The sequence below is a fragment of the Acanthopagrus latus genome, chromosome 11 (assembly GCF_904848185.1).
Source record: "Acanthopagrus latus isolate v.2019 chromosome 11, fAcaLat1.1, whole genome shotgun sequence".
Classification (NCBI taxonomy): domain Eukaryota; kingdom Metazoa; phylum Chordata; class Actinopteri; order Spariformes; family Sparidae; genus Acanthopagrus; species Acanthopagrus latus.
In genome coordinates, this window is record NC_051049.1 from 11933633 (window position 1) to 11956068 (window position 22436).

Sequence of the window (22436 nt, forward strand, 5' to 3'; positions counted from 1 at the left end):
TCATCCATTATGTTGTCTAGTGTTTTTTATTTTTCTTTAAGTAGCCAAATCACACAGGGGTTCAGTCATTGACAGTTATCAAATGAACAGATGAAGCCTCACAAACCCAGATGAAAAGGCAGTAAAAATAAATATTCAAGGGAAAGTTCATCCTAAAATTACAAAAAACATGCATTTTCCTCCAACCTGTGGTGCTGTTGAAATTAGGAGTCGTAGAATTCTGGAGGTATCAGCAGTAGAGATAGCTCGCTGACTTAAGGAGGACGCTGTTATTGTTTGCATCCTGCATTGTCATGAGAAAAGTGTCTTGTCCATGAGCAGATGTGTGCTTCCTTCAAGGCAGTGATACGGTTGACATGTGTAGTTCAGAAGAAAGCAAAATAGTCCCTACATTCTCACAATAGGGCCTGTCGTGGATTACCTTGAGTGACCAGGTCATGATTTCTGGTCACGCTGTTGATTTGTTCAAATTTTTTTTTGTTGTTGTTTTTTTTAAACTTCAGAAATCCCTACAGCTAATATTTCCAATACTTGGCAACTCACACCAAAATCTAGATGGAAAAATAACACTACAGGACAGAGGAAAATTATGTGTTTCTGATTTTGCAGTCAACTTTCCTTGAAGAATATGTTTTTTAATAAGAGGTAGTGTTAGCAGCAATAATGCACATAATGGGCCTAAACTTTACATGTCACAATGTTACCACTGTTATTATATATATTATATTGAACTGATTAGCAGTCTCATTATGAATGAACCCTTGATGTTATCTAATGTTAGCATTTCTGATGTTCCACTGCATTTATTTGTCTTGACATCATCCGAACATAGAAGCATTTTAAAACGACTAAAATCATCATCGACGCAGTGCAACTACAGATCTCTGATCACGGTGATCTCCTGTAACATTGTGCTTGTGCCCAGCAGTCACTGGAAATGTAAAGTGCACTAACTAAGCTGCAGGAGTCCAACAGCGATGAATTATTCAATCATACGTGAGCATGAGTGGGAGGGTATCTGTTTACAGGTAATAGGTGATAGCAGCCGTACTTGATACCTCGCACGAACTACGCCTCTTTGTTACCAACAATAGGAAGAGGTGGTCTATTGTAAACATCTTATACAGCAGTCAAAACCCATCCTGCAGCTTCTTTTGGGTGATTGAAGGATGAAGGCGATCTAAGAAGAAGTCATTGTAATGTAAACACAGAAACCACAAGACACTTGACCTCCGCTGTCAACAGTGAGATCAGATTACATTCCCTGATCGCTACAAATATTCTGTTTCTAGCTCTTAATCTGATTGTCTAATCGCGGCGTGAAGGCACTTCCTCGTAAATGTCCGCAAGTCTTCAGCTTTTTTCATATTTTCACTTTTAAAGTCTTTTCCTCTTTTAAATGTTTACTTGTCAAAAAATAAATAAATAAACAAGTAAGGCATCACTGTACCTTGGTGCCACAGCTCTAATGTCCACTCTCCGTCCTCGCAGCAGTCAGCAAAGGATGTGAACTTCGACCGAACAACGTTTCGTCCACTGAGAAAGTGCTCAGCCGGTCTTTGCTGAGAGTGTGCGGGATGTCTCGGATCAGCTGCACGCCTCCTCTGTCTCCGCTGATACTCTCATCTGACGGTTTGGGTCGAGTCTCTTCAGGAGGGGACTCCTCATGGCTCCCATCTTCTGTAAAATCGGTGATTTCTGTAATTTCTCGACTTCTTTCCCACGTTCCTTCTGTCTCTTTCAGCTCACTTGTCTTCAATTCAGCGAGCCCTTCTGGACCTGTCGAATGCTCATGGTGCTCTTCTGTTTCGGATGAGGGTAGAAGACCTTTGATCTCTTCAACTGTTGTTTGGTTTTCACTCAGGTCCGGCTCGTTCGGCCCATCGGTAGTTTTCTCCTCGGCTTGGTTCTCAGAGACGCTCTCCCGTCTGCCACTAGTGACTGAATGATGAGTGCCTGCAATGCTTTCCACTTCCGTTTTGTCAATATCAGTTTGCTCTGTGTTCTGAGTTAAACCCTCTTGAACTTGATCTTCTTTCAGAGATCCTTCGCTTTCTTTGTTCTCTTCTTGGCCTCGCCCTTTCACAGACTCTTTATCGTTTTGTTCACTCTCTGCTTCTGGTATCAGCTCTTGCACCTCAGTCTCTTCAGTGTCCTCGACAGGGTCTTTCTTTGCATCTTCAGCGTGACTGCTCTCCACAGCTTCATCTTCTGTTTCGTCCTTTGTCTCAATTATGTCTCTCACTGTTTGCTCTTTTTCTGCATTTTCAGACACCTTTACCATTTTAAGTGGACTCTCTGATGTCTGCGGCACTGTGGGTTGAGTCGCTTCTTCATCAGGGTTGGACACCTTCGCTTCTGATTCCTTAAAGTCCTCTAAAGGTTCAACAAACGTCTCAAAAAACTTGGATTTTTGGTGCATGGTCACCCAGTTTTTGACCAGATCCTTGCTGTCCTCTGTTGCTAAGGCCTCTGGGGTTTCTTTGCCTACTGCATCGCCCTCTTCAGTGTTTTCCGTCTTGTTGTTTTGACTAAGCGGGGACGGCTGTGCTTGAGGTTTGAGCAGCACACTCGCTCCTTCCTCCGAGGCCTTGCTCGCCTCTTCCGTGTCTCCGTTTTCTCCATCGGTGGCAGCAGAGAGGTCAACGACAGAAGTGTTCTCCCCAACTTGAGGGTGTTTGTCAGTCTGAGATGGTTCGCTGGATTCGTCTGGAGCTGTATCATCTAAGGGTGTTGAAGATTGTCCCTGATCACTTGTGGAAGCAACAATCACCTCATCGTTGTTCCCCTGGAGGTTATCGTTCATTTTGATCACACCTGTCTCTCTGTTTACATGATCAGGATCAGATATGTTGCCGTTTTCATCTTGATTTCTTTTCTCTCCTTCCTTTCTGTCATCTGATTTAGATTCCTCTTTTGTTTCTGTTCCAGATGTCTCTGGCTCACAGCTGTTTTCTGTCGGTTCGTCTTGCTTTTCCACACCCTCGTCCCCTTCCTTAGCCCCGCTCTCTACCACATCGGTGTCAGAGCCCTGACTGACTTTGTTGTCTTCGTGTTTTTCAGCACCGTCTCCTGACTCCACAGTTACTTCTTCTACCTCTGTGCTCTCATCTTCCTCAGTTTTGATCTTATTTTCTGTTTCCTCTTCTGTTTTCGCGTCATTCTTGCCATCAGTTTGAGCTTCTCCCTCGTCCTCATGAGTTTTGATCTCCGCTCCTGCAGAAATCTCTCCATTCTCAGCATCAATTTTTCCACTGTCACTGTTGTCTCCTCCTTTGTCAGCGCCTTTCGTCACATCTTCGCCCTCCATCCCGTTGTTCGGCGTCGCCTCGGGCTCATCCGCTGCGTTTGCTGCTTCACAGTCACCGACGTCCTCTGACTCAACAATATTGCCATCAGATATTTTCACATGATCTTTATCAAAGTCTGCTTCTGCACTTTTCTCGGGTTCTTCTGCAATCTCGGACGTTTCCGCTCCCGCTGCAGTCTCGTCAGATGCCACTTTCTTCTCTTCAGATTCTTCATCATCCTCATTCTTGGCAGCTTCACTTTGCTCAGCATTGTTCTCATTCTGATCTTTTTCTGGCTCATCATCCTTTCCTTCATTGGCAGCTGTGTTCGGCTCACTCATCTTCTCACCCTCATTAGTTGCATCAGTCGCCGTTGCCTTTTCTTCAGATTCTTGCTCGCCGTTTTCGTTCTTGACACATTCCCTGTCTTCATCTTTCTCCGTCTTTTCTGATTCGTCCTCCTTCTCTTCAACCGCCACTTCTTCGCCAGGAGTGTTCTCTGCTTGTTCATTTGCCTTTCCTTCAGTGTTTGAGTCACTTTTGGTCAACTGTGAAGTGTTTTCCCCATCTTCTACCCTCTCTACTTTCTTACTCTCACTATTCTCCCCTCCTAGTGTTTCTTCTTTATCATCTTCTTTGCTTTCCTCACTACTGTGACCCTCTGTTATCTCAGCTGGGTCTGTTTGCTTTTCTCCCTCCTTACCTTCCTCTTCACATTTCTCCTCTGCCTTATTGTCTAACTCCACAGATTTTTCTGTCTGCACTTCTCCCTCATCACACCTTTCTCGTTGCTCATCATCTACCTTAGCCTCTGCTGCTGACACGTCCTCTGCTCCCTCCTCTTTAATATCATCTTTACTGCTCTCATCTTTTGCATTGTCCCCACTTGTTTCCGCTGTTTTCTCAACCGTGGTGTCTCCGCTTCCCTCCAGCGAGCTGCTTAAATTCTCCGCTGTGACTTCTGTTTCTGATGCTGCTCTGTCTTCGCTGTCTCCCTGCTGCCTCTCCTCTGTGTCGGTTACAGGTGCCTCTTCACAGTCGAGGGCCTCTCGCTCCTCTGAGGGCTCTGCTTTCATCTCCATTGTCTCGCTCTCTGTCATCGCCTCCGCCTCTGCATTATCTGCCGCTGCTGTCTCATCAGTCTTTTTATTTGGCCCTGATACCGATGACTCATCCTCTTTGCTAGTTTGTGCCCCTTGCCCCGTCTCGTCGGGCTGCGCCTCAGCCTCCACTCCAGGTTCCTCTTCATCTTTCTCTGCAGCATCATTGGGTTTCGCTGCTGCATCTTCTTGAGGTTCTGAAGTCTTGCCATCTTCAGCCATCTCCTCTTCAGATACAGGAGGCAGAGCTGTATCCTCTGATTTGTTATTCTCTGTTGTGTTTTCTTCTGATGCAGCCTTTTCGTCCTCCTCATCTGTTTTGACCTTCCCTTCACCGTTCTGTTGGGGTTTTTGTTCGGTTTCAACCTCCTGTTCTTTTGGATCAGACGTCTCATCCAGATCTGGTACCAACGCCTCAGCTTCACCACCGACATCTTCATCCTCACATTTTGTCTCCTCTGCAAGGGTCTGCTGCTGCTCTGTGCATGCCACTGATTTCTCTGGAACTGCATCTGCAAATACAAATGACAGATCGTTAAGGAAAATACGGATTCTGTTGTTTAGCTAATTCATTTAAATAAGAAAATGAGAATCTGCTACCCTTGTTGTCCTGTGCTGAAGCTTTACTTGCGGAATCCTCCTCCTCCTCAGTACTTGTGTCGCTCAGTTCAGGCTCAGAGCTGCAGTGCGACTCCTTCAGGATGGCCTCTGCCAGCTTCTCCTGTACAGATTTAGCTTGGGGAAACAAAAAGAGACATTAAGCAAACACTTATGCCAGTGCAGGATTGACTTATTGTGATGCATGATGTCCTGAACAATGTATGTCCGATGAGAGAACTGAGCCAATGAAGAAACATCCAGCCATGAACGAAACAAAGATTTCTTTAATATACAGGTGCAAACAATGGGAGCAACACAACATGCAGAGAAAGTAAAAAAACAAGAAAGACAAAAACAAGCATCACACAGTACACAACCAAAATGGAAACTTACTTCATGTAGTTTTAGGATGTGAATTTGAAACACTAGCTAATGAGAAACACTCGATATTGGCACTGAAGCACAGTTTGAATGTGGAAAACAACTTCGATTGAGGAGGTCTACCTACAATCCTGGTTCCATTAATAAAACATTTTCTGAACACGTTATACTTGAATATGCAGGAACTCTTCACAGCTGCATATTTTGAGCTTTTTGAAACACTGGGATTTGTCCAATATTGAAATGTATGTGTGTTTTACATCAACTGCTGCTTTCCCCTTCTCTTCTGATTGCATTGTTACCCCCCACAGACGTTTCCCCTTTGTTACTACAGAGCTGTTTTGAAATGTGTTTTTACTTCATGTAATTTTTGCTTTAACTAGAACTGCATTGTGCAGCTTTGAAGGGTCTATCTGAAACAATTTGCAGCAGCTTATAAATAGGCGTATTAATCACTTTTTTATTGCCGATGTGTGAATGATTTGTAACGTGATGTGAAATATGAGACCTTCTCCATCTCTCTTGGTTGTCTATACAAGCCTGTGGTCGATTGTTTAAGCTGTTTAATGCTGCTGGACTGTGGTTTTCTTTAAAGGACATGGGTCAGATTTTCCACGACAGTTTAAAGGATGTCACTTTATGCACATTCTCGAGTGCCTCGATTCAGTGCCTCTCAGAGAGTATCAGTAGATAATGTTAGTTTAGAAATGGAACAAAAACTAACGGCAGCTTACAACACAACACAACACAGACAGCTTTCTTAAGAACAAATACAATTGGTAAAAAGCAATGTTAGAAAATGTTTAAAGCCTTAAAATATTGCCAGGAGTGATACAATTACAGCCACAGGTGAAACATCTTGAAACTCATTAAAAAAAAGACAAAAAAAACAAACATTCAAAAATGGATCAGACAGAAATCTCAAACACAAATAAGGAAAGATAAACAAAAACAAAAACACACAACAAATTTTTCCACTATTACATTATACAACAACCCAACAGTATTACTTCAAATATCTCAACCTGACACTGCAGCACTGATAACACTGTGTTGGTTACTCAGTTGTCAGGGCTGTACACACTCGGGTCCTGGCACTGATTCATGAATCAAATAACATGGTTGTTATAATAGTGGAAAAACCTCCATTCAAGATGGATCCATGTTCTCACTCAGGTGAAAGCTCCAGAGCTGCATCTGTTGGTTTATACTCACCCCGCTCAGGTTCCTCCTCCTGTTCGCACTCATCTACAGTTTTCTCAACCTCTCTGTCTCCGGAGGTGTCGTCACTCTGTTTGTTCTCCGAGGGAACGTTGGTGTCAGAGATGTCTATCTCTGTGCTGTCCCCCGCACTGTTGTGTGTGTCAGAGTCTTTTGCCGCAGCAGCCTCCGTCTCAGTGGCAGGTTCTGTTTCATCTAGTGGAACAGCAGTTTCCTCTTGATGGACCTCTTGAGGTTGGTCTGCTTTCTCGTCCTCTCTGGAGTCTCTGACAGCTTCAGTATCGCTCTCCTCTTGTTCGCTGCCCGGGGAGCTGGAGCCTGAACGAGACTTTATGTCCTCTGGGCAAGAAAGATGAAGCACTTTAAATTCCATAACAAAAAAATCTCTCTCCAAAATCCCACTTTAGCAACAGTCTCTTTTTAAAGTAGGCAACTACATCAAAAATCAACAGAAATTAGTGTTTGAATGGCCTCAAAAAGACAGTGATTCTGATTTTCTGTATTAAAAGCAGTTGTTAACTGAATACATTTTGCTTTCAAATCTCAGTCTCATTTTGTTCTCATGCAATACTTGAAAGACTCTATGAAACAAGAGATTTCACCCACCATCCTTCTCGTCGTCCTCAGTCTCAGAGGCATCTCTCTCTTTCACCTGCTCTTGAGTTTCACTGGATGGAGACGGGGATTTCTTTTCTCTTGCCGCAGCATCTTCCACAGGGCCCTCGTCATCTGCTTCAAAGTCTTCCTCATAATCTAAGGAGAAAGACGTACAGAAAAGTAATTAAGTTACACTGAAGAGAAAAGATCTGTGAAGTCTGTTACATAAATGCCCTGGCATAGTCACTGTACCATCTCTGACTTTGTCCTCCACAGCTGCTGTTTCTTCTTTGACTTGTATCTCCATGTCCTGCTGTTGGCTGGTTTCGCCCTCTGAATGGGATGCAGCATCCTCTCCATCCCTCTCTGTCTTCAGCTCAGGAGCATCCTTCAGGCTGATGAGCGACTCCTCTCTTCCTCCGTCCTCTCTGACCCTCTTTGGTGGAGGAGTGGGCTTTTTATCCAATCCCATAGCTATGATGCACCTGGAGGAAGAGTTTGATTGAAAAAAAAAAAAAAAAAATCATTCATTTTCTTGCCGAGAATTTGATGGTAAGATAAGTTCATCTTGCTCAGCAGAACACAGCACTGACATTTAAGATGGTGCAATTGTTAGCAAATAGTCAGCGTGTACACAAGAAGTGATATTAGTACATATTTGGAGTTGTATTTCTGGACACCTGATGAATACATTCCAATATCAACTCTCTTCTGTCTCTGTTTTGCCCCATCCACCATCTCCTGAAGGATTATCTGTCTCTTTCCCTGATAAATCCTCCAAAATATTCTAGAGCTGGTCGCTAACTTTATCTCTCTTCTGTTCTGGTGCTGGGCGGGAACTGTATAGTCAGTTCTTATAATTTTTTTACATTTTTTTTCATAACCCCTCTGTTAGTTAGGCATTTATAAAGGTACTGACAGGTGGATTTAAGAGCCATCTTTAAACAGAGTGAGACTAGCTGTTTCCACCTGTCTCCAGTGTTTGTGCTAACTACTGTTGTCTGTACAGCAGCTTCATATTTAATGTAGTGGCATGAGAGTTTAATTGATCTTCCCATCAAAATGTTGAAATGTTCCTTTAAATTGAGGAACTCATATTTTTTGCCATTTATTGTAATGGTATTGTTTCAGCAGTTTTACATTAGACAGTTCATTCTCTGTAAGAGTACCCCATCGATTTTTACTGCACTCCAATCAGATGATGGGCAAACAAAAGCATTCTTCCTCCATGTCAAAATATAGAGCCTACATTACCTACAATACAACCTTGATTGCTGGCAGTTTACTTGGAGACCCAAGTTTGATATTCTGATAGTGGCTAATGCACCATGGAGCTTCTGGCTTAAAGCAGTGATGAGGAGAGTGCTGTAGAGGTCTGGTGAGCTCACTTCTTTCTAACTTCAATTACTTCAGATTTTTTTTCACTTTCAACCTAAAAGTCCTCAGACCAGCTGACTCAAGTGACCTCACGAAAGGTAATTCAGCAGATTTCCCGCAGCTTCCTCTGGAGCCACAAACTGCTTCATAGAACTTTTTAAAATATGCAGCAGTACAAGAAAAGACCTTACTTGTAGCAGGGGGAGGCCCTCTCTACATGGGAGAAGCCAAAGTGTCCGTGCCTGCCGCCAAGTCTGGAGCCCTTCCTGTGTTTGAACTCACAGCAGGAGCTCAGGCGCTCCACCTGCAGCCCATTCAGGAAGAAGGTCAGACTGAAAGGGTAGCCTCTGTGTCGCCTGGAGATAAACTGGAAGGTCTCTGAGGATGGATATGAGGAGTGAGAACATTTTCAAGACAGGTAACAACAGAAATAACTCAGTTTAGAGTGATCCTTTGGACTTGGTGACCCTTTAACGAGTAGTTTTATGTGCTCAAAGTCATCTAAACGGTTGGTTTGTTTTCTCAATCTTACAGCTCTAACAAACAGAACTGCAGACCCTCACACTGACCTCCCTCGCGGAGCATGCCCTTGTAAACACACAGGTTCTCTCCTCCACAGTGTTGCTGAAACACTTTGACCTCATCCCTCATGTCACTCAGGTCGTGGGAGAGATGCACAGATTTGCCAAAGTACGTCATGTTCACAGCAACTCTGCTCTGGTGCACAGAGCTCCTCAGCATGGGGGGGTCCTGGATGGAGAAAAGGGCAGGTTGGGGTCAGATTGATATCAATTTAATCCAGTTTAAGAAATGATTTTGACTTCCAAAATCCCAAATTTGATACAACTGATCTAATGTTCCAATGAGATTTACTCTCTTTCATGAAAAATATAATGCAAATAACTGATAACAAAGCAAATACACTGTAACAATACTACTAACAATGGATGAAGTTATAGAAAATCTATGTTTGCATCTTGGGCAAAGTTAAGGCATACAAATATATTAAACACACACCAGAAGACATATTTCATAACCCATCTTGCTGAGTCTGGCAAAAATCTAAGCATCTCCTGGAAATTTTAATTGTTGTCCCTAATTAATCCGAAGAGGGTTGCAGGTTGTAAGTATGTTGTGGAAAGTTTTGTTGCCAGGGAAAACATAAAGAGATATTAACCTCATTGACGTCAGCTCCGCTGGAGGCAGTGGTAGGACGCAGTCTGCGGCCTCTGAGCGTGCCGCTGGCATTGACCTTTAGCCCCCTCTCCTTCCTCTTCGTGGCTGGAGGCACTGGTGTGACAAAGTTGTTGATGACGGGGAGGCAGTAGGGTGAGATGTCTCGAGAGGCCTCCTTTGTGTTCAAACGTCTGCGGGACTCCATCTGAGAGAAAGAAGTTAACAGTAATTTGTTCAGCTTGTAGCGCAATGACTGTGCACGTGGTCTAAAAACAATTACTTTTAGCACAGATAAAGGTTTTTTGATTTAATGTAAGTTACAGTTAAACATATTTACAGCAAAGTTTCTACATCTGTTTCCAAACACTGTGACCCGAGGTAGGTACTGGTCTCACTCTAGAACCAAACAAAAAATAAATATGATTTTATCTGTAGAGAAACGCTCTTCTGTGAAAGCAAGCTCTTGTGTGGAGGAATGAATGAATGAGAGTGTGTCTCATGTGTCACAGACTCACAGTGCAGTTGAATGGCTGGTCGTTCTCATTGGAGGAATCGAGGGGTCTGTAAGGGGAGCTGCGCCTGAGCGACGCGGTGGTGCTGTTACTGTGGATCGGCTTCAGACGCACCGGCCTCTGCATCTTCCCCGGAGCCGTGTTGGGTCGAGATGAGCCCGGCTGCAGCACACATGACACACATACACACACACACATACACACACACACACACACACACACACACACACACACACACACACACACACACACACACACATACAGTCAGCATTCATGTTTATTGCTGTGGAAACCATAGCAACCAATATAAAATCTACGTATCACATTCAATTCACCACTGAACTTTGAACCACATGTCAACATCCCATACATCCTGTCACTTCCACCACAGAAGTACTGACAAGATTAACTCGGCTCTGTCTTTTCAGTTTAATTAAATGCTTATCAATACCTTTGTCTTTGTGTGTCGATACTACTGCAACTCACTTTTTTCATGCTTTGTTCATCTTCAGCTGAAGCAAAACACTGCTTCCCTTATTATAACTAAGACAAATCATTGGTCCCCATCTTACCCCAATTTTTGCCCTTCCTTCAATTGGCCGCCCATTATTTTAATAATTTTTAATGCTCAACATGATCTGGCCCCAGGTTATATGACAAGGCTACTGACTCCCTATGTTCCAAATTGTAATCTGGGATCCTCTTATTTCCCTGGCAACGTTTTCCGAGGTCAAGGCTGATGACCAATGGCGACTGTGCCCAGATCCTCAGCTCTGCAATTCCCTGCATGAACACATATGCTGTTTTTAAATCATTGCTGAATTTATTTTTTTATTTTTTTATTGGAAAACCTTATTCAGTGTCTGACCTACCTTATATGCTGTTGTTTTATATCTATTTGCTCTTATTTGTAACCACATTTTGTATAGTTGCCCATCATCTTATTTGTCTTGTTTCAATAAGTGCTATATAAAAATAGTTATGATTATTATAATTATAATCTATAAATCCCATTGTAAACTTATTACACTGAATACAACACAAAGTATACAATACTGTGAAAGACTGTAAATTTAAATTATTTCATGGCCGTTGTTTTTTGCATGCCACCTACGTGTGCTGCTGCTATTCTCAATATGTTGTGGTCTTTTAATGTAACGCTATCTGCCATATACCTCATTTACAGAATTTCTGCACACAAATGCACTTTATTAATGTACACACAAGTTAAATCCAACGTATCACCGTTGATGTATTTCAAACAGGCCTCAGCCTGCTGAAGTGTGAGATGTTTGCAGACTCAAAAGGTGAGAGATTTCACAGGGTAAACAGAGATTAAGGCCGGCATTACCAGCTATATTTGTTCTGGCATCAAGGTCTGTGATTTTTCATATTTCAAAGATAACACACTTCTAATCCCTCTTCTTCATTTGAAACACTCTTGTTTGCACACAGAGCAAACAGCATCTGAGACAGCTCTTCAGACTTGAGTGCAGAGATCATGAGCAGGCGTAGATAATGATTCTCATCACAGACAGACGCTCATCGCCTCAAAGAATATACACAAGTCACTTGTGACAGAGTTTACGTGATTAGACAGTCTTACATTTTTTTTGTCCACTGAAGTGAAATTGGGGCTGTCTGGCTGAGGATGAAACATCATCAGCAACATCACACATCAAATTATTGACAAAACTCAAGGGATGGTGCATTGATACAAGTCTGTTTGGTAGATAACTCTGATCTCAAGTCAGCAGATATTTATCTTTGCCTAGCTTAAATACTGGAAACGAGGAAACAGCTAGCCTGGCTCTGTCCGAAGGTAAGCTGTTGCCCAGCAACCAGTGGAAACTCCAGGAAGACTGCTGGCCAAGAAATAATCTGACACATTACCTGCTATAAAAAACACAACCTGTCATTTTTACTTCCTTTTATGGATAAAATAATAAATAAGTGTAACTGTATAATACAGGTGTGATTGACATATCCATCTTAAACTGATTGGCTTCATAGGGTTTAAAAAACCTTTGTTGCATGATGGTGACACAGTAAAAGATCAAACATCAAAGGCACTTGATCTGTTCCTGATTGGTCAAAAGGTTTCCTCAATCATTTGCAAGGGACGACATATTAAATGTGATATGACAGATAGTATCATACACACTGGATTAAGACAGATGTTCTGACTCACGGACTCAGAGGATTCAGAGTGCTCCCCCTCTGGCCCAGAGTGCTGTTTTCGGATGGCTCTGGCACCCGTGGGTGGGCGTGGTGACAGGATGCGGATGATGTCTTCTTCGTACCTTTTACAACGATCCACCTTTCAAATGAGACCACTTGTTAATATTGTTGCCTTTTGTTTTCAAATTGGGACATAATTGTATCTAATTATGTATTAGTTATGGTGAATGATAATGATATGAGACAAAAATTGGACACTCAAGGTGGACGGTGAGTCATTAGTTTACAGAGCAGTGTTTAAATGTAAATGATGTACCTTGATCTTGTGCACTCTTTCCCTCCTTGCAAACTCCTCCAGTCTCCTTTTGATCTCTATTTGGTGGACACGCTGCATGGAAACAGAAGGACACAGAAGAAATTACCATCACTTAATATGCAGGGCCAGGCACAGATTAGCTGACAGTGTGTTGACTGTATTTGTTTCTCCAGTACACCATGTTCCCCCCACCTCCATCTCCAGAACCTTGTGGAAAATGGCCTGGGCCAGACATTCTCGAACGTGTCTCTGGTGGGCTCTCTGCATCAGCTTGTGTCTGTACTCCTTCTCTGGAACAATACGGCCACTCCGGGTGATCTGATGACAACAACAGCTATTACTTCTGGTGAAACATCAGATGATAAGTTTGGGATTGAGACCGGAGGTCCCCAACAACACATAAAGTAAATAAAACTATAAACATTACCAAACATTACCTTGCCTGTGAGCATTTCTGCCACGATCCCATCAGATTTTCATCAGCAATGAATTCACCAACTCCCATGATCTTACGCTACTTCACCATATCAGCAAACGACACCTCATGATTTTCCTCAAATTAAACGTAGTAACTGTTTTGTTTGCTTCAAATCTTCCGTTCTCTTCCAGCTTGTATACAATGTTCTCCCCTTGCTGTGAGTGATTATAGTCTGTCAAGTGAGTGATACTGCTACTGAGTGACAGTGATAATATAAACAGTATGGATGACTGAAACTTGTAGCTCTCAAGTACAAGTGACAAAGTTTGACGCCAGTTTTTCATTGTATCATATCAACATCATCATCATCATCAAAATCAAGGTCAGGACTTTATACTAAATGATGTCATTCATCCATATCCATATCAAGTACCAACTCAACCACCTTTTGACTGGTTAAATTTTCTGCCACTTGACCATTTAATTATATTTCCTGTAACTTTTGTCTCCCTTAATACTGCTTCAAATCCTTTTAGCATTGCAAGGATAAATGATTCTCTGAATGTCTAACCATGATAACCAAGGACATGACCTAGATGTCATCAGAGGTAGCTACGGCCCTGATCATCATCGCTGTCACTGTCATCCCGTTGACGTACCAGTCCGGCTCTGTGCAGGTGTCTCCTGATCCGAGTGTTGCTGAAGTATCCAGCGAGATGCTTGTCTGTGAGACTGTTGTAGGCTGAAATAAGTCTGCAGGAATAGAAGAGACACTGAATCAATCCCAGACAGCTGAAGAAACTTAACTTTAGAAATAAAAGTCAGAGGGAGAAACTCGAGACTTCTTGATTACAGTTAACAGAAAACCAGAACCTCAATCGAATGCTTTACTGGGGACACAACACCATGTTTGTTTGTTGTCCTCATTAACTGGACATCAGCTTGTCCACAGCTGAGCTCGTCTGAAAGTGTCTTTCCAAGGCAGGTTTGATTTCCTTCAGCATTTGTGTACGGGACAACAGGATCTTACAACTATAGGGTCTGTTACCGGTGTCCGATTACAAACAGGAATTGGAGGGGAAGGCACACTTAACCCCGTCTGCCTCCTCTTTGTGGCTCTGGCTTGTTTTGTCTAAAGTCTTTGGCTGCAGATTTCTCTTTGAAACAAAAAGTTGCGGATTAACCATCACCTGTTATTTTATACATGACACTCTCTGAAACTCTGACGCTTTGAGGAAGCAGAAATATATAACATACAGTATGATGTGACAGTTTGTTGTATGCTTGTTTCAGGACACTTTCGCTTTTTACATTTTTTAAATTAATTATTAGTACACCAGGATTCTCCAACAGTAGCTTTGGTAGATGTTTGGAGTCAACAAAAAGTAGTCCATTATGCAAGTGGTGAAAGTATCATAATTTACTTGAGTTTAAGTCAAATGTTACATAAGAAAACCACATTAAACATTGCTGGCAACACATACAACATGTACTGTATTTTTATCATATCACTGGATAATTCTTTATTGATACCTGTAAGCAGAACTTTGATATTGTAGGAGCTAATTTTAGCTACTTAAAACATATATTGTAGTAATTTGTCAGTACAATATTTGAAGCAGCTTGTTTCTGCTTCACCTCTGTTTCTTGTCAGATTGTGTTCAGTGTCTATATGTTTCATTTAAACACTTAAACACTTTTTTAGTGCACTTTTTTAAGGCACACTGGCATATTTGTTTAGGCTAAAAGCAGTTCATTATGTCTCTGTGGTGATAGCACAATTCAGACACTCAATGTGCTTTGCAGGGGCATAAAATTACATTAAAACACATCAAAAACTGCATTTAAAATATGTTAAAAACAAGAGACAAAATATTAAAGTTTAAAAAGTTTTTAAAAAATATTAAAAAATATTGCTGTAATTCTATTTCATAATATAAAGTCAAAAGTTAAGTTCCTTAAGTGGCTAAGAACAACAGGCACATGGCATATGAAATAAGTTTTAAAATTGAATGGAATTAAAGTCGAATACTACAGAAGAAAAATACTCAAATACAAGTATATACCAGTGTAAGAACATAAATAACATACACATCTGTGTTATCATATTAGTGGATGACATGACATCAATGACACCACATCATACTTTAACTGTTTTAATGTAAAATCTTCAAAGTAACTGTAGCGGTCAGATAAACATGGTGGAGAATAATGAATTAGCACCTCAAACTACTAATACTATACGTACTGAATCACATACAAGTAGCTAATTGTGCCAATTTGTGCTTAACTGTTAACAGCAAATTAAATTAAAATTGAAGAAGAAACAGCAGAAACAAAGAGGGAGACTTATGTAAAACTATCAGTACCAGTTACCAGTTCTGGTAAATTTACTTAGTTAGCCTACAGCACTTTGGTAAAGTTTGAGGTGTTAAATCATTATTCTCCACCATATTTATCTGACAGCTACAGTTACTTTGCAAGATTTTACATTTAAAACAGTGTACGTGTATACTATAGTAGTTTAGTTTTGTAAAGCACTTACTTTTATGAAAGTGCTGCATTTGGCTAATGTTTAGCTGTGTAGTAGTCATAGGGACATGCCGGTAGACTAACAGTAGCTTTAGCACAGACATTTAAAAGTAGTCAATTAAGCCTCTGTAGTGACGATGTTGCTCGACTATTTACGTGCATTTCACTGACGCTAGTTTAACAGAAGCCTGTATCTCTTCACTCTTCAATATAAAACATTAAAGTGTACCCACCCCGGGCTGAGGTGACTCATGGTTTCCAGCTCCTCGGAACCACCTTCAAAAAACAGTATTAGAGGCGAGGAGATGGGGGGTCGTGGACGGTCCTCGGTCTTCTTCTGGAAGATGTCAGGGAGGTCAGTGTGAAGTCAGCAGCCGGCAGCAGAGTTGTCATGAAGAGTCGCGGTGGATTCAGGACGGAGGCTGCTCTCCTGCCGGAGCGGAACTGATGACACTCGCCGGTTACCATGGGAGACCACGTGACGATGCTGCCAACAACCAGCCTGGTCTCCACTTACAGAGAGTCCCGTCAGCATGTAAACACTGAAGTGGGAGGAACTCCTCTGGTCCTGTATTTAAGCAGGGCGACAGTATCAGACAGCAGCAATTCATTTTTAATTATTCATAGTACGTTTGCTCTCTTTGTGCAATGTCCTAAAATGCCCCCAGCCACTGTGTCACACTTTAAATATGATGTTTATTTAATAGCCTACTAGTTCACAAGTGTGTTACCACTTTATATGGCCAACTGTTGGGTAGTTTAATCTACAGCAACGGATGAGCTAATCATTTAAGTCAGCTTTTTCATATTCTAAAATATGACCTTTCATGAGCTCATCAGCCTCAACACTGGAGGCCCCCCAGGGCTGCGTGCTCAGCCTACTCCTGTTCACACTGTACAGACATGTCTGCACTCCCAGGCCTCAGGACAGCTGTACTCTGAAGTACCCAGGCACCATCACCATTATCATCATCGGCCGTCTTATAAACAATGATAAGAGCTTATATCACAAGGAAGTCGACGATCTTGCAGAGTGGTGCATGAAGAACAATTTACAGAGCAACGTCAGCAAAACAAATGAGCTGATTTTAGAAAAAAGGAGATAAACACACCTGTCTGCATCAGTGGAGCTGAAATGGAGCAGGTGAGCAGTTTTAGGTTCCTTGGAGTTGCCTCAAACCTTACCTGGTCATCAACACACATCACCACCCTAGTTAAGATAGCACAGAAAAGACTCCTCAGGAGCAAGATCCTGGTCAAGTTTTACACAGGAGCTATAGAAAGCATCCTGACTGGAAACAGCACAATCTTGCATGGTTTGTGCTCGACCCAGATCAGCAGTGCCCATAACATGCCTGGTATCATCTACAGAGTATCAGCGACATTGATGAAATGGAGTGGTTGCACAGAGCTCAGAGAATACTAAAACACAACCCCCACCGCAGCCAGTCTCTTCACCCTGCTGCCGTCTGACAAAAGATACAGAAGTATTTGCTGCCGTACCACCAGACTACAGAGCAGCTTCACTCCTCAGACTGTAAAACTCTTGGACTCATTCACACACATATACACACCCATATTCCAAAATCCCTGATCAATTTAGAGCAGCAAAATATTGTCTAGCTAATCCAAGAGGGTTGTTTTTTTTAAATCACAGTTCATTTTTCTCAAGAATCAGGGGAAACTTCTTAACTCAACACTTCATCAATCAGTTTATCATAAAGATTCAAATCCCAAATTTGGAGATATGTGGTTTTCTCAAGACAGCAAGTGAAACTAGTAATCTGTGAAGTAGTAAAGCCACTCAGTCAGATTGTACTGTGTAGTTGTACAAAGTTGAATATATATATAGATATATATATATATATATATATATATATATATATATATATATATATATAAAATAGCTAAATGAACACAGGCTGATTAGTGACTACTATAATATTCCCAGAGATCTGTAATGGAAAGTGACTGGCACAGAACTGCTGATTAAGGCAATCGCTTATTGGACCATGTGTTTATTTGTGTGCGTGCGTGCGTGCGTGCGTGTGTGTGTGTGTGTGTGTGTGTGTGTGTGTGTGTGTGCGTGTGCCTGTGTGTGTTTGTGTGCGTAGGAACAAAGTCATTTTTTTTCCGGTCGCTTTGTGGGGACCAGATTGCCAGACATTATAACATAATTCATTACAATTTCAGGTGAGGACTTTAAGTCTTTAATGACCCCACAGGTGATAAAATCTAGGGTGTGTGTGTGTACTGGATTGTGTATTTTGTGTCGTAGAACTCAAACTGATGATGAATTGTCAGTATTTGTTGTTAACACAAAACTGTATGATTCTGAAACAATTAAACTGCTATAAAATATAAATTTTATTAAAATACACACTATGAACTCATGTCAAATCACAGCTCCAGCCTGTGATTTTAAAGACTGTAGAACATATGACCTGTAAACATATCAGCACAATGACAGCATCACTGATTCCCTGACAGTTTCCACCTCAGAGAAAACAGTACATTCACGCCTCACCAGGATGAGCCTCAGCTGCAGGTCCTCTGTGGCCCTCTTGTGGAGAAAGTGGAAAAATATTTTTGCTTCAAGACACGGCATCATTTTCACATTTTCTATTAGTGTATGGATAATTCATGAGCCACCTCTTATGTGACACAAACAAGAGCAACATCAACTCTGTTACAGACATTCAAGATGGCACATTTGGTCAAATCAAGTGTGGTGGCTTTGCACTTTGCTGTATATAATCCAGTGTCTCATTGTGTTGACGTTGTGTAGGAAGGATGATACAGTGTGTGTGTGAGAGACAAAGCCTTTGGATTTTTGTGGCTTATTGTTCTAACAGGTTCAAGTGTTTTATCAGTTCCAGAGTTGACCAGTAAGAGGAGCCATGTTTCTGTCTGAAGGTGTGACAAAGCTCTGGAGTCCCTCTCTGAGGCGGTCAGAGCAGAATCTACTGTATTATGAGGGAAGGGGAGAGGGTCGTCCAGTGATTGTGTCCTCTAGCTTACAGCTTACATGTTCACACATACAACAGAGGGCACAGGGATGTCACTGTGGAGCTGCTGATCATTCTGAAATGAGCATGTGACAAAATGCGCTGCACATTTTAACATGAAAACCTGCAGAGAAATTTGTTCAGGGTCTTTCTCAGTGACACTTGATGCCAGACATAGGTTGTTAAACACAGAGTCTTGACGTGATGTGACAGTGTGCGAACCATCTGCAGATCCCGCATTTCAAATCAAGTCTGATGACAATAACATTAATATGATAAGCAGCACCTAAATTCTCTTGCAAAGCATGAGGTCTGGACCAGAGGCTACAAAAAGAACGATTTGAATGAAAAATGAATGTACTGTATGCACAGACTAATTACAGTTAATCAAAGGCAGGGTACATTATACAAATATGTGAATATAAAATACTTTTTTGTAGCTCAAAGCTTAAAACACAGGAAAAGAGGCAGCAAACTACATGTTATTAGTAATCCTTACTTTTCTTTCTGCATAGTATTAATGTGGTTTTTGAATTGCTGTGTGCAGAATACAGTAACTCCCTCTGTCTGTGTGCGTGTCTATGTGCATGCTGGTCAGTTGAGCAGCTGAGATTAAAAAGGTAAAACAGGAACGTATCCAGAGCTGCAACAAACAAATCGGTTAATGGATTAGTTGACAACAATTAAATTAATACAATTTTGATAACTGATGAATCAGTTTGACTTTTTTTTTTTTTTAAAGAAATAATCATTGAAATCATCTTAGATTTCTTTACTTCTCTGTGACAGTAAACTAAATATTTTTGGTTTGTGGACAGTCCTGACATTTTATAGAACGAATAACTAATCGATTGATCGAAGAAAACAAATGACAAATTAAATGATAATGAGACTAATTGTGTAAGTCTTCAACATAGAGCTGTAAAACAAAAGACGGAGGCAGACTTGAGGCGGTGCCTTCAAGAAAAATAAGTATTCAGTTTGAAATTGATTTTGATTGTGATTCATTAAATCGTGTGAATCATGTAAACAGCAATACAATCTGATTGTTGTTTCAATGGAATGGAAAGAGAGAAGCTTCAAGGTTACAAACAAAAAAGTAATGTTCCCAGTACAAACAATAATTAATATATAAAGACATACAAGCAGATAAAAAGGAAACATTTGTTATAAGAGGGCTTCATTTGATTTATCATAATAATATTATTGTTTTTTTCAAATCAAATCCAATAAATTATATCTATATAGCCCAAAAACTCCATCACATTGCCTCAGTGGGCTTTACAATCTGTGAACGACATCCTCTGTTGTTAGACCTTCGATCAGAGTAAGGAACAACTTCCCGGAATAAAAAGAAACCCTAGCAGCAGCGGGAGAATAATGGAAGGAAACCGCAGGATGAGCCACAGAGGAGGGATCACTCTCTCTCAGGAGGGATGCACATGCAATAGAAGAAACCTGTTGTTATCTTTGTTGCCTGTTCACACTCACCGGCATCTCTGCTTCTCTGGTTTCACACCGGGACGCCAACACACACCTGTGGAGGTTTGAAACAACTGAGTAACAACCTGGGTGACGGATAACATCTGTGTTTGGAGCGGCAGGTGATTCAGTGTTTGGAGACGCCTTACTCAGAAAACAGAACTGTTCAAATGCTGGTTCACAAAATCCAAAGCGTCTTCAGGCGTTAATATTTCTATTCTAATACACTTGAATAGTCCCTGCAGTCGCAAAACAAACATACGGAGGAGCAAGTCCTCATGAAATAAGAAGAGTCTGATGTCACAGTGTGGCTGCCATATCACAATACACATGTGGGACAGCATGAATGAATGAGAAATACATTGAGATCTAAAAGAAAATATATGCAAGTTTTTCAGGCTGTCTAGTTAAAGTAGAGACTGAATATAAACTGGTTTCTGATTTTCAGAGTATTTCACGAATCATAAGAACATGCCTTGCAGAGCTTGATCAGCTCTGACCCCTCACATGTGCCGGTGGACGTGACACATGAGGGTGAGCAGCCGAGGTAGGTGATACCTGTTTAAACATTCACTACCTGTCACTAACGGCTGGAATTGAACCGGATTTGCCCCGAACGCTCGCAATAAACACAGTAATCAAGGCAGGCGTTTCACCAGTCACTAAGCGCCTAATACACAGTGCAGGTCTTAAAAGAACAATTAGCGTAGAAATAGAGGAGGGGTGATTATAAATTCCATTCAGGAAAGGGTCTTGGCTGTAAGCTGGGAGGTGGCAGGGAGATGTCGGGGAGTCATGCAGCTCTGAGGTGGGGTGGTGGGGAGGGGGCAGCAGTTTTTGCAATCAGCGTTAAATAGAGCAGTTTTGTGCCTGTGTGATTGTCAAGTGGGCCATTACTCGTTGATAAGAGCACTTTTTCCTTATGTCGCTCTGATTGGGCTGAGCATGCTGCTCCCCTCTAGCACGCTGTCCCAATGCAATCAGGCCCCTCTTTCACCACACTGCCATTTTCACTGCTGTGATTTCCACCCGATCCCCCCATTGGCCCCCAGCCAACGCAGCTCCCACCTCCTCCCCTCCGGCTCCCCCCTCCTCCCCACCACCGCCACCATCCCTCCTCCAGCAGCACCCCACCCCCCCCCCACCCTTCAGATTCGATGAGTACCCATTTACAGCAAGGAGAAAAGGTCATGCCAAACTCGTTGTGTCAATTGTAAACCACCCCAATTCGCACTGATTTCAATGAAATAAATGAGTAGGTGCAGCCTAAAAAGAAAGCAAAGGTCCGTGTGGAAGTAGCAAATTAGGAGATGCTCTCAGAGGATTGCCGGGGCCAAACGCCCGGCGCTTCTCCTGGTCCATCTCCTGCATTCATTGCTCTCTTTGCATCCTGTCTTCTTCTTTGAAGAAACTTTTAACATTCAAAGAGAATTAGAAGAGATCACTTTGGATGTGAAAATATATCAAGGTGTAAGAAAATATATCAAACATTATTTCAAGTAATGAATCTTCTACATTTCTGGGTTGGAGCTGAATCATTATATCTTTGAGAGGCCTTGTGTGTTTGTACTTCTTCATGTTATTAGTCTGTCATGTTTTTGTTTATGCGCTTCAAGTCTCCCCTTGTTTCAGTTTTAATTCTATCTCAGCAGTTTGTATTAGTTTGTAAAATAACATTAATAACTACATAATTAACTTGTTCTTTTCTTTGGAATATACCTTTTCTTTTTATCTCCCTCTGACCTTTTTAAAACCCCCAACATAGAACATTACTGAAGTGGTTACTCTTGCATTTGCCACAAGCAGGATTAAGGTGACCAGGCTGCCATATAAGACAAATGTTTTTGTATTTTATATGAGCTGATGCAAAACTGATGACACCATTTAACATAATTGATGAATGCTAAAAGTGTACTTAATCATCTTTTATAATTATTTCATTGTTAACAAATAAACTCTTTATAAACCATTTATGAAGCAACAGTAAAGCTTTACAAACATCACTTACAACTTGATCCACCACAACCCATCACACATAAACGCCAACACGTCTGTTTCTCATGACATTTGGGCGTTACTGTTGCAGTGTTTTAATGATTTATACATTTGATAAGTCTTTTCATACAATGGTGTTGACAGTGTTGACAGAGATGTTATCTGTCTCCTGCTATGGATATATTGCAACTTTACAGCTCATCAATTGGTTTTAGAAGGAATCGGATTGTATCTTAACTATGAAATCACT

The 22436-nt window shown here is 41.5% G+C and overlaps 1 protein-coding gene across 2 annotated transcripts; it reads right to left on the reverse strand.

Moving 5' to 3' along the window:
• Positions 1–20: 20 nt before the first annotated feature.
• erich3 (glutamate-rich 3) lies at positions 21–16911 on the reverse strand. Of its 2 annotated transcripts, none has more exons than XM_037113483.1 (15): positions 16814–16911; positions 15935–16269; positions 13829–13922; positions 12944–13069; positions 12752–12823; positions 12446–12574; positions 10258–10416; positions 9744–9947; positions 9136–9316; positions 8758–8944; positions 7442–7674; positions 7199–7345; positions 6587–6931; positions 4991–5125; positions 21–4902 (listed from the first exon to the last, which is right to left on the reverse strand). In XM_037113483.1, the coding sequence occupies exons 2-15, from the start codon at positions 15952–15954 to the stop codon at positions 1466–1468; spliced, it is 5469 nt and encodes a 1822-aa protein (XP_036969378.1). In that variant the 5' UTR covers positions 15955–16269; positions 16814–16911; the 3' UTR covers positions 21–1465. The 2 variants fall into 2 exon arrangements, with proteins under 2 accessions (XP_036969378.1, XP_036969377.1); XM_037113482.1 differs by having other exon boundaries at positions 12419–12574.
• Between the last annotated feature and the right edge of the window lie 5525 nt (positions 16912–22436).

What these genes read in the sequence shown, in the direction of transcription:
- erich3 (XM_037113482.1), bottom strand. Translation starts at nt 15,954, where the DNA reads ATGAGTCACCTCAGCCCGGG. An exon ending in ACCAGCCATTCAACTGCACT is followed by an intron (nt 9,948 to 10,257) that starts GTGAGTCTGTGA and finishes TCTTTCTCTCAG; the next exon opens with ATGGAGTCCCGCAGACGTTT. An exon ending in TTCAGCACAGGACAACAAGG is followed by an intron (nt 4,903 to 4,990) that starts GTAGCAGATTCT and finishes TTGTATTTGCAG; the next exon opens with ATGCAGTTCCAGAGAAATCA.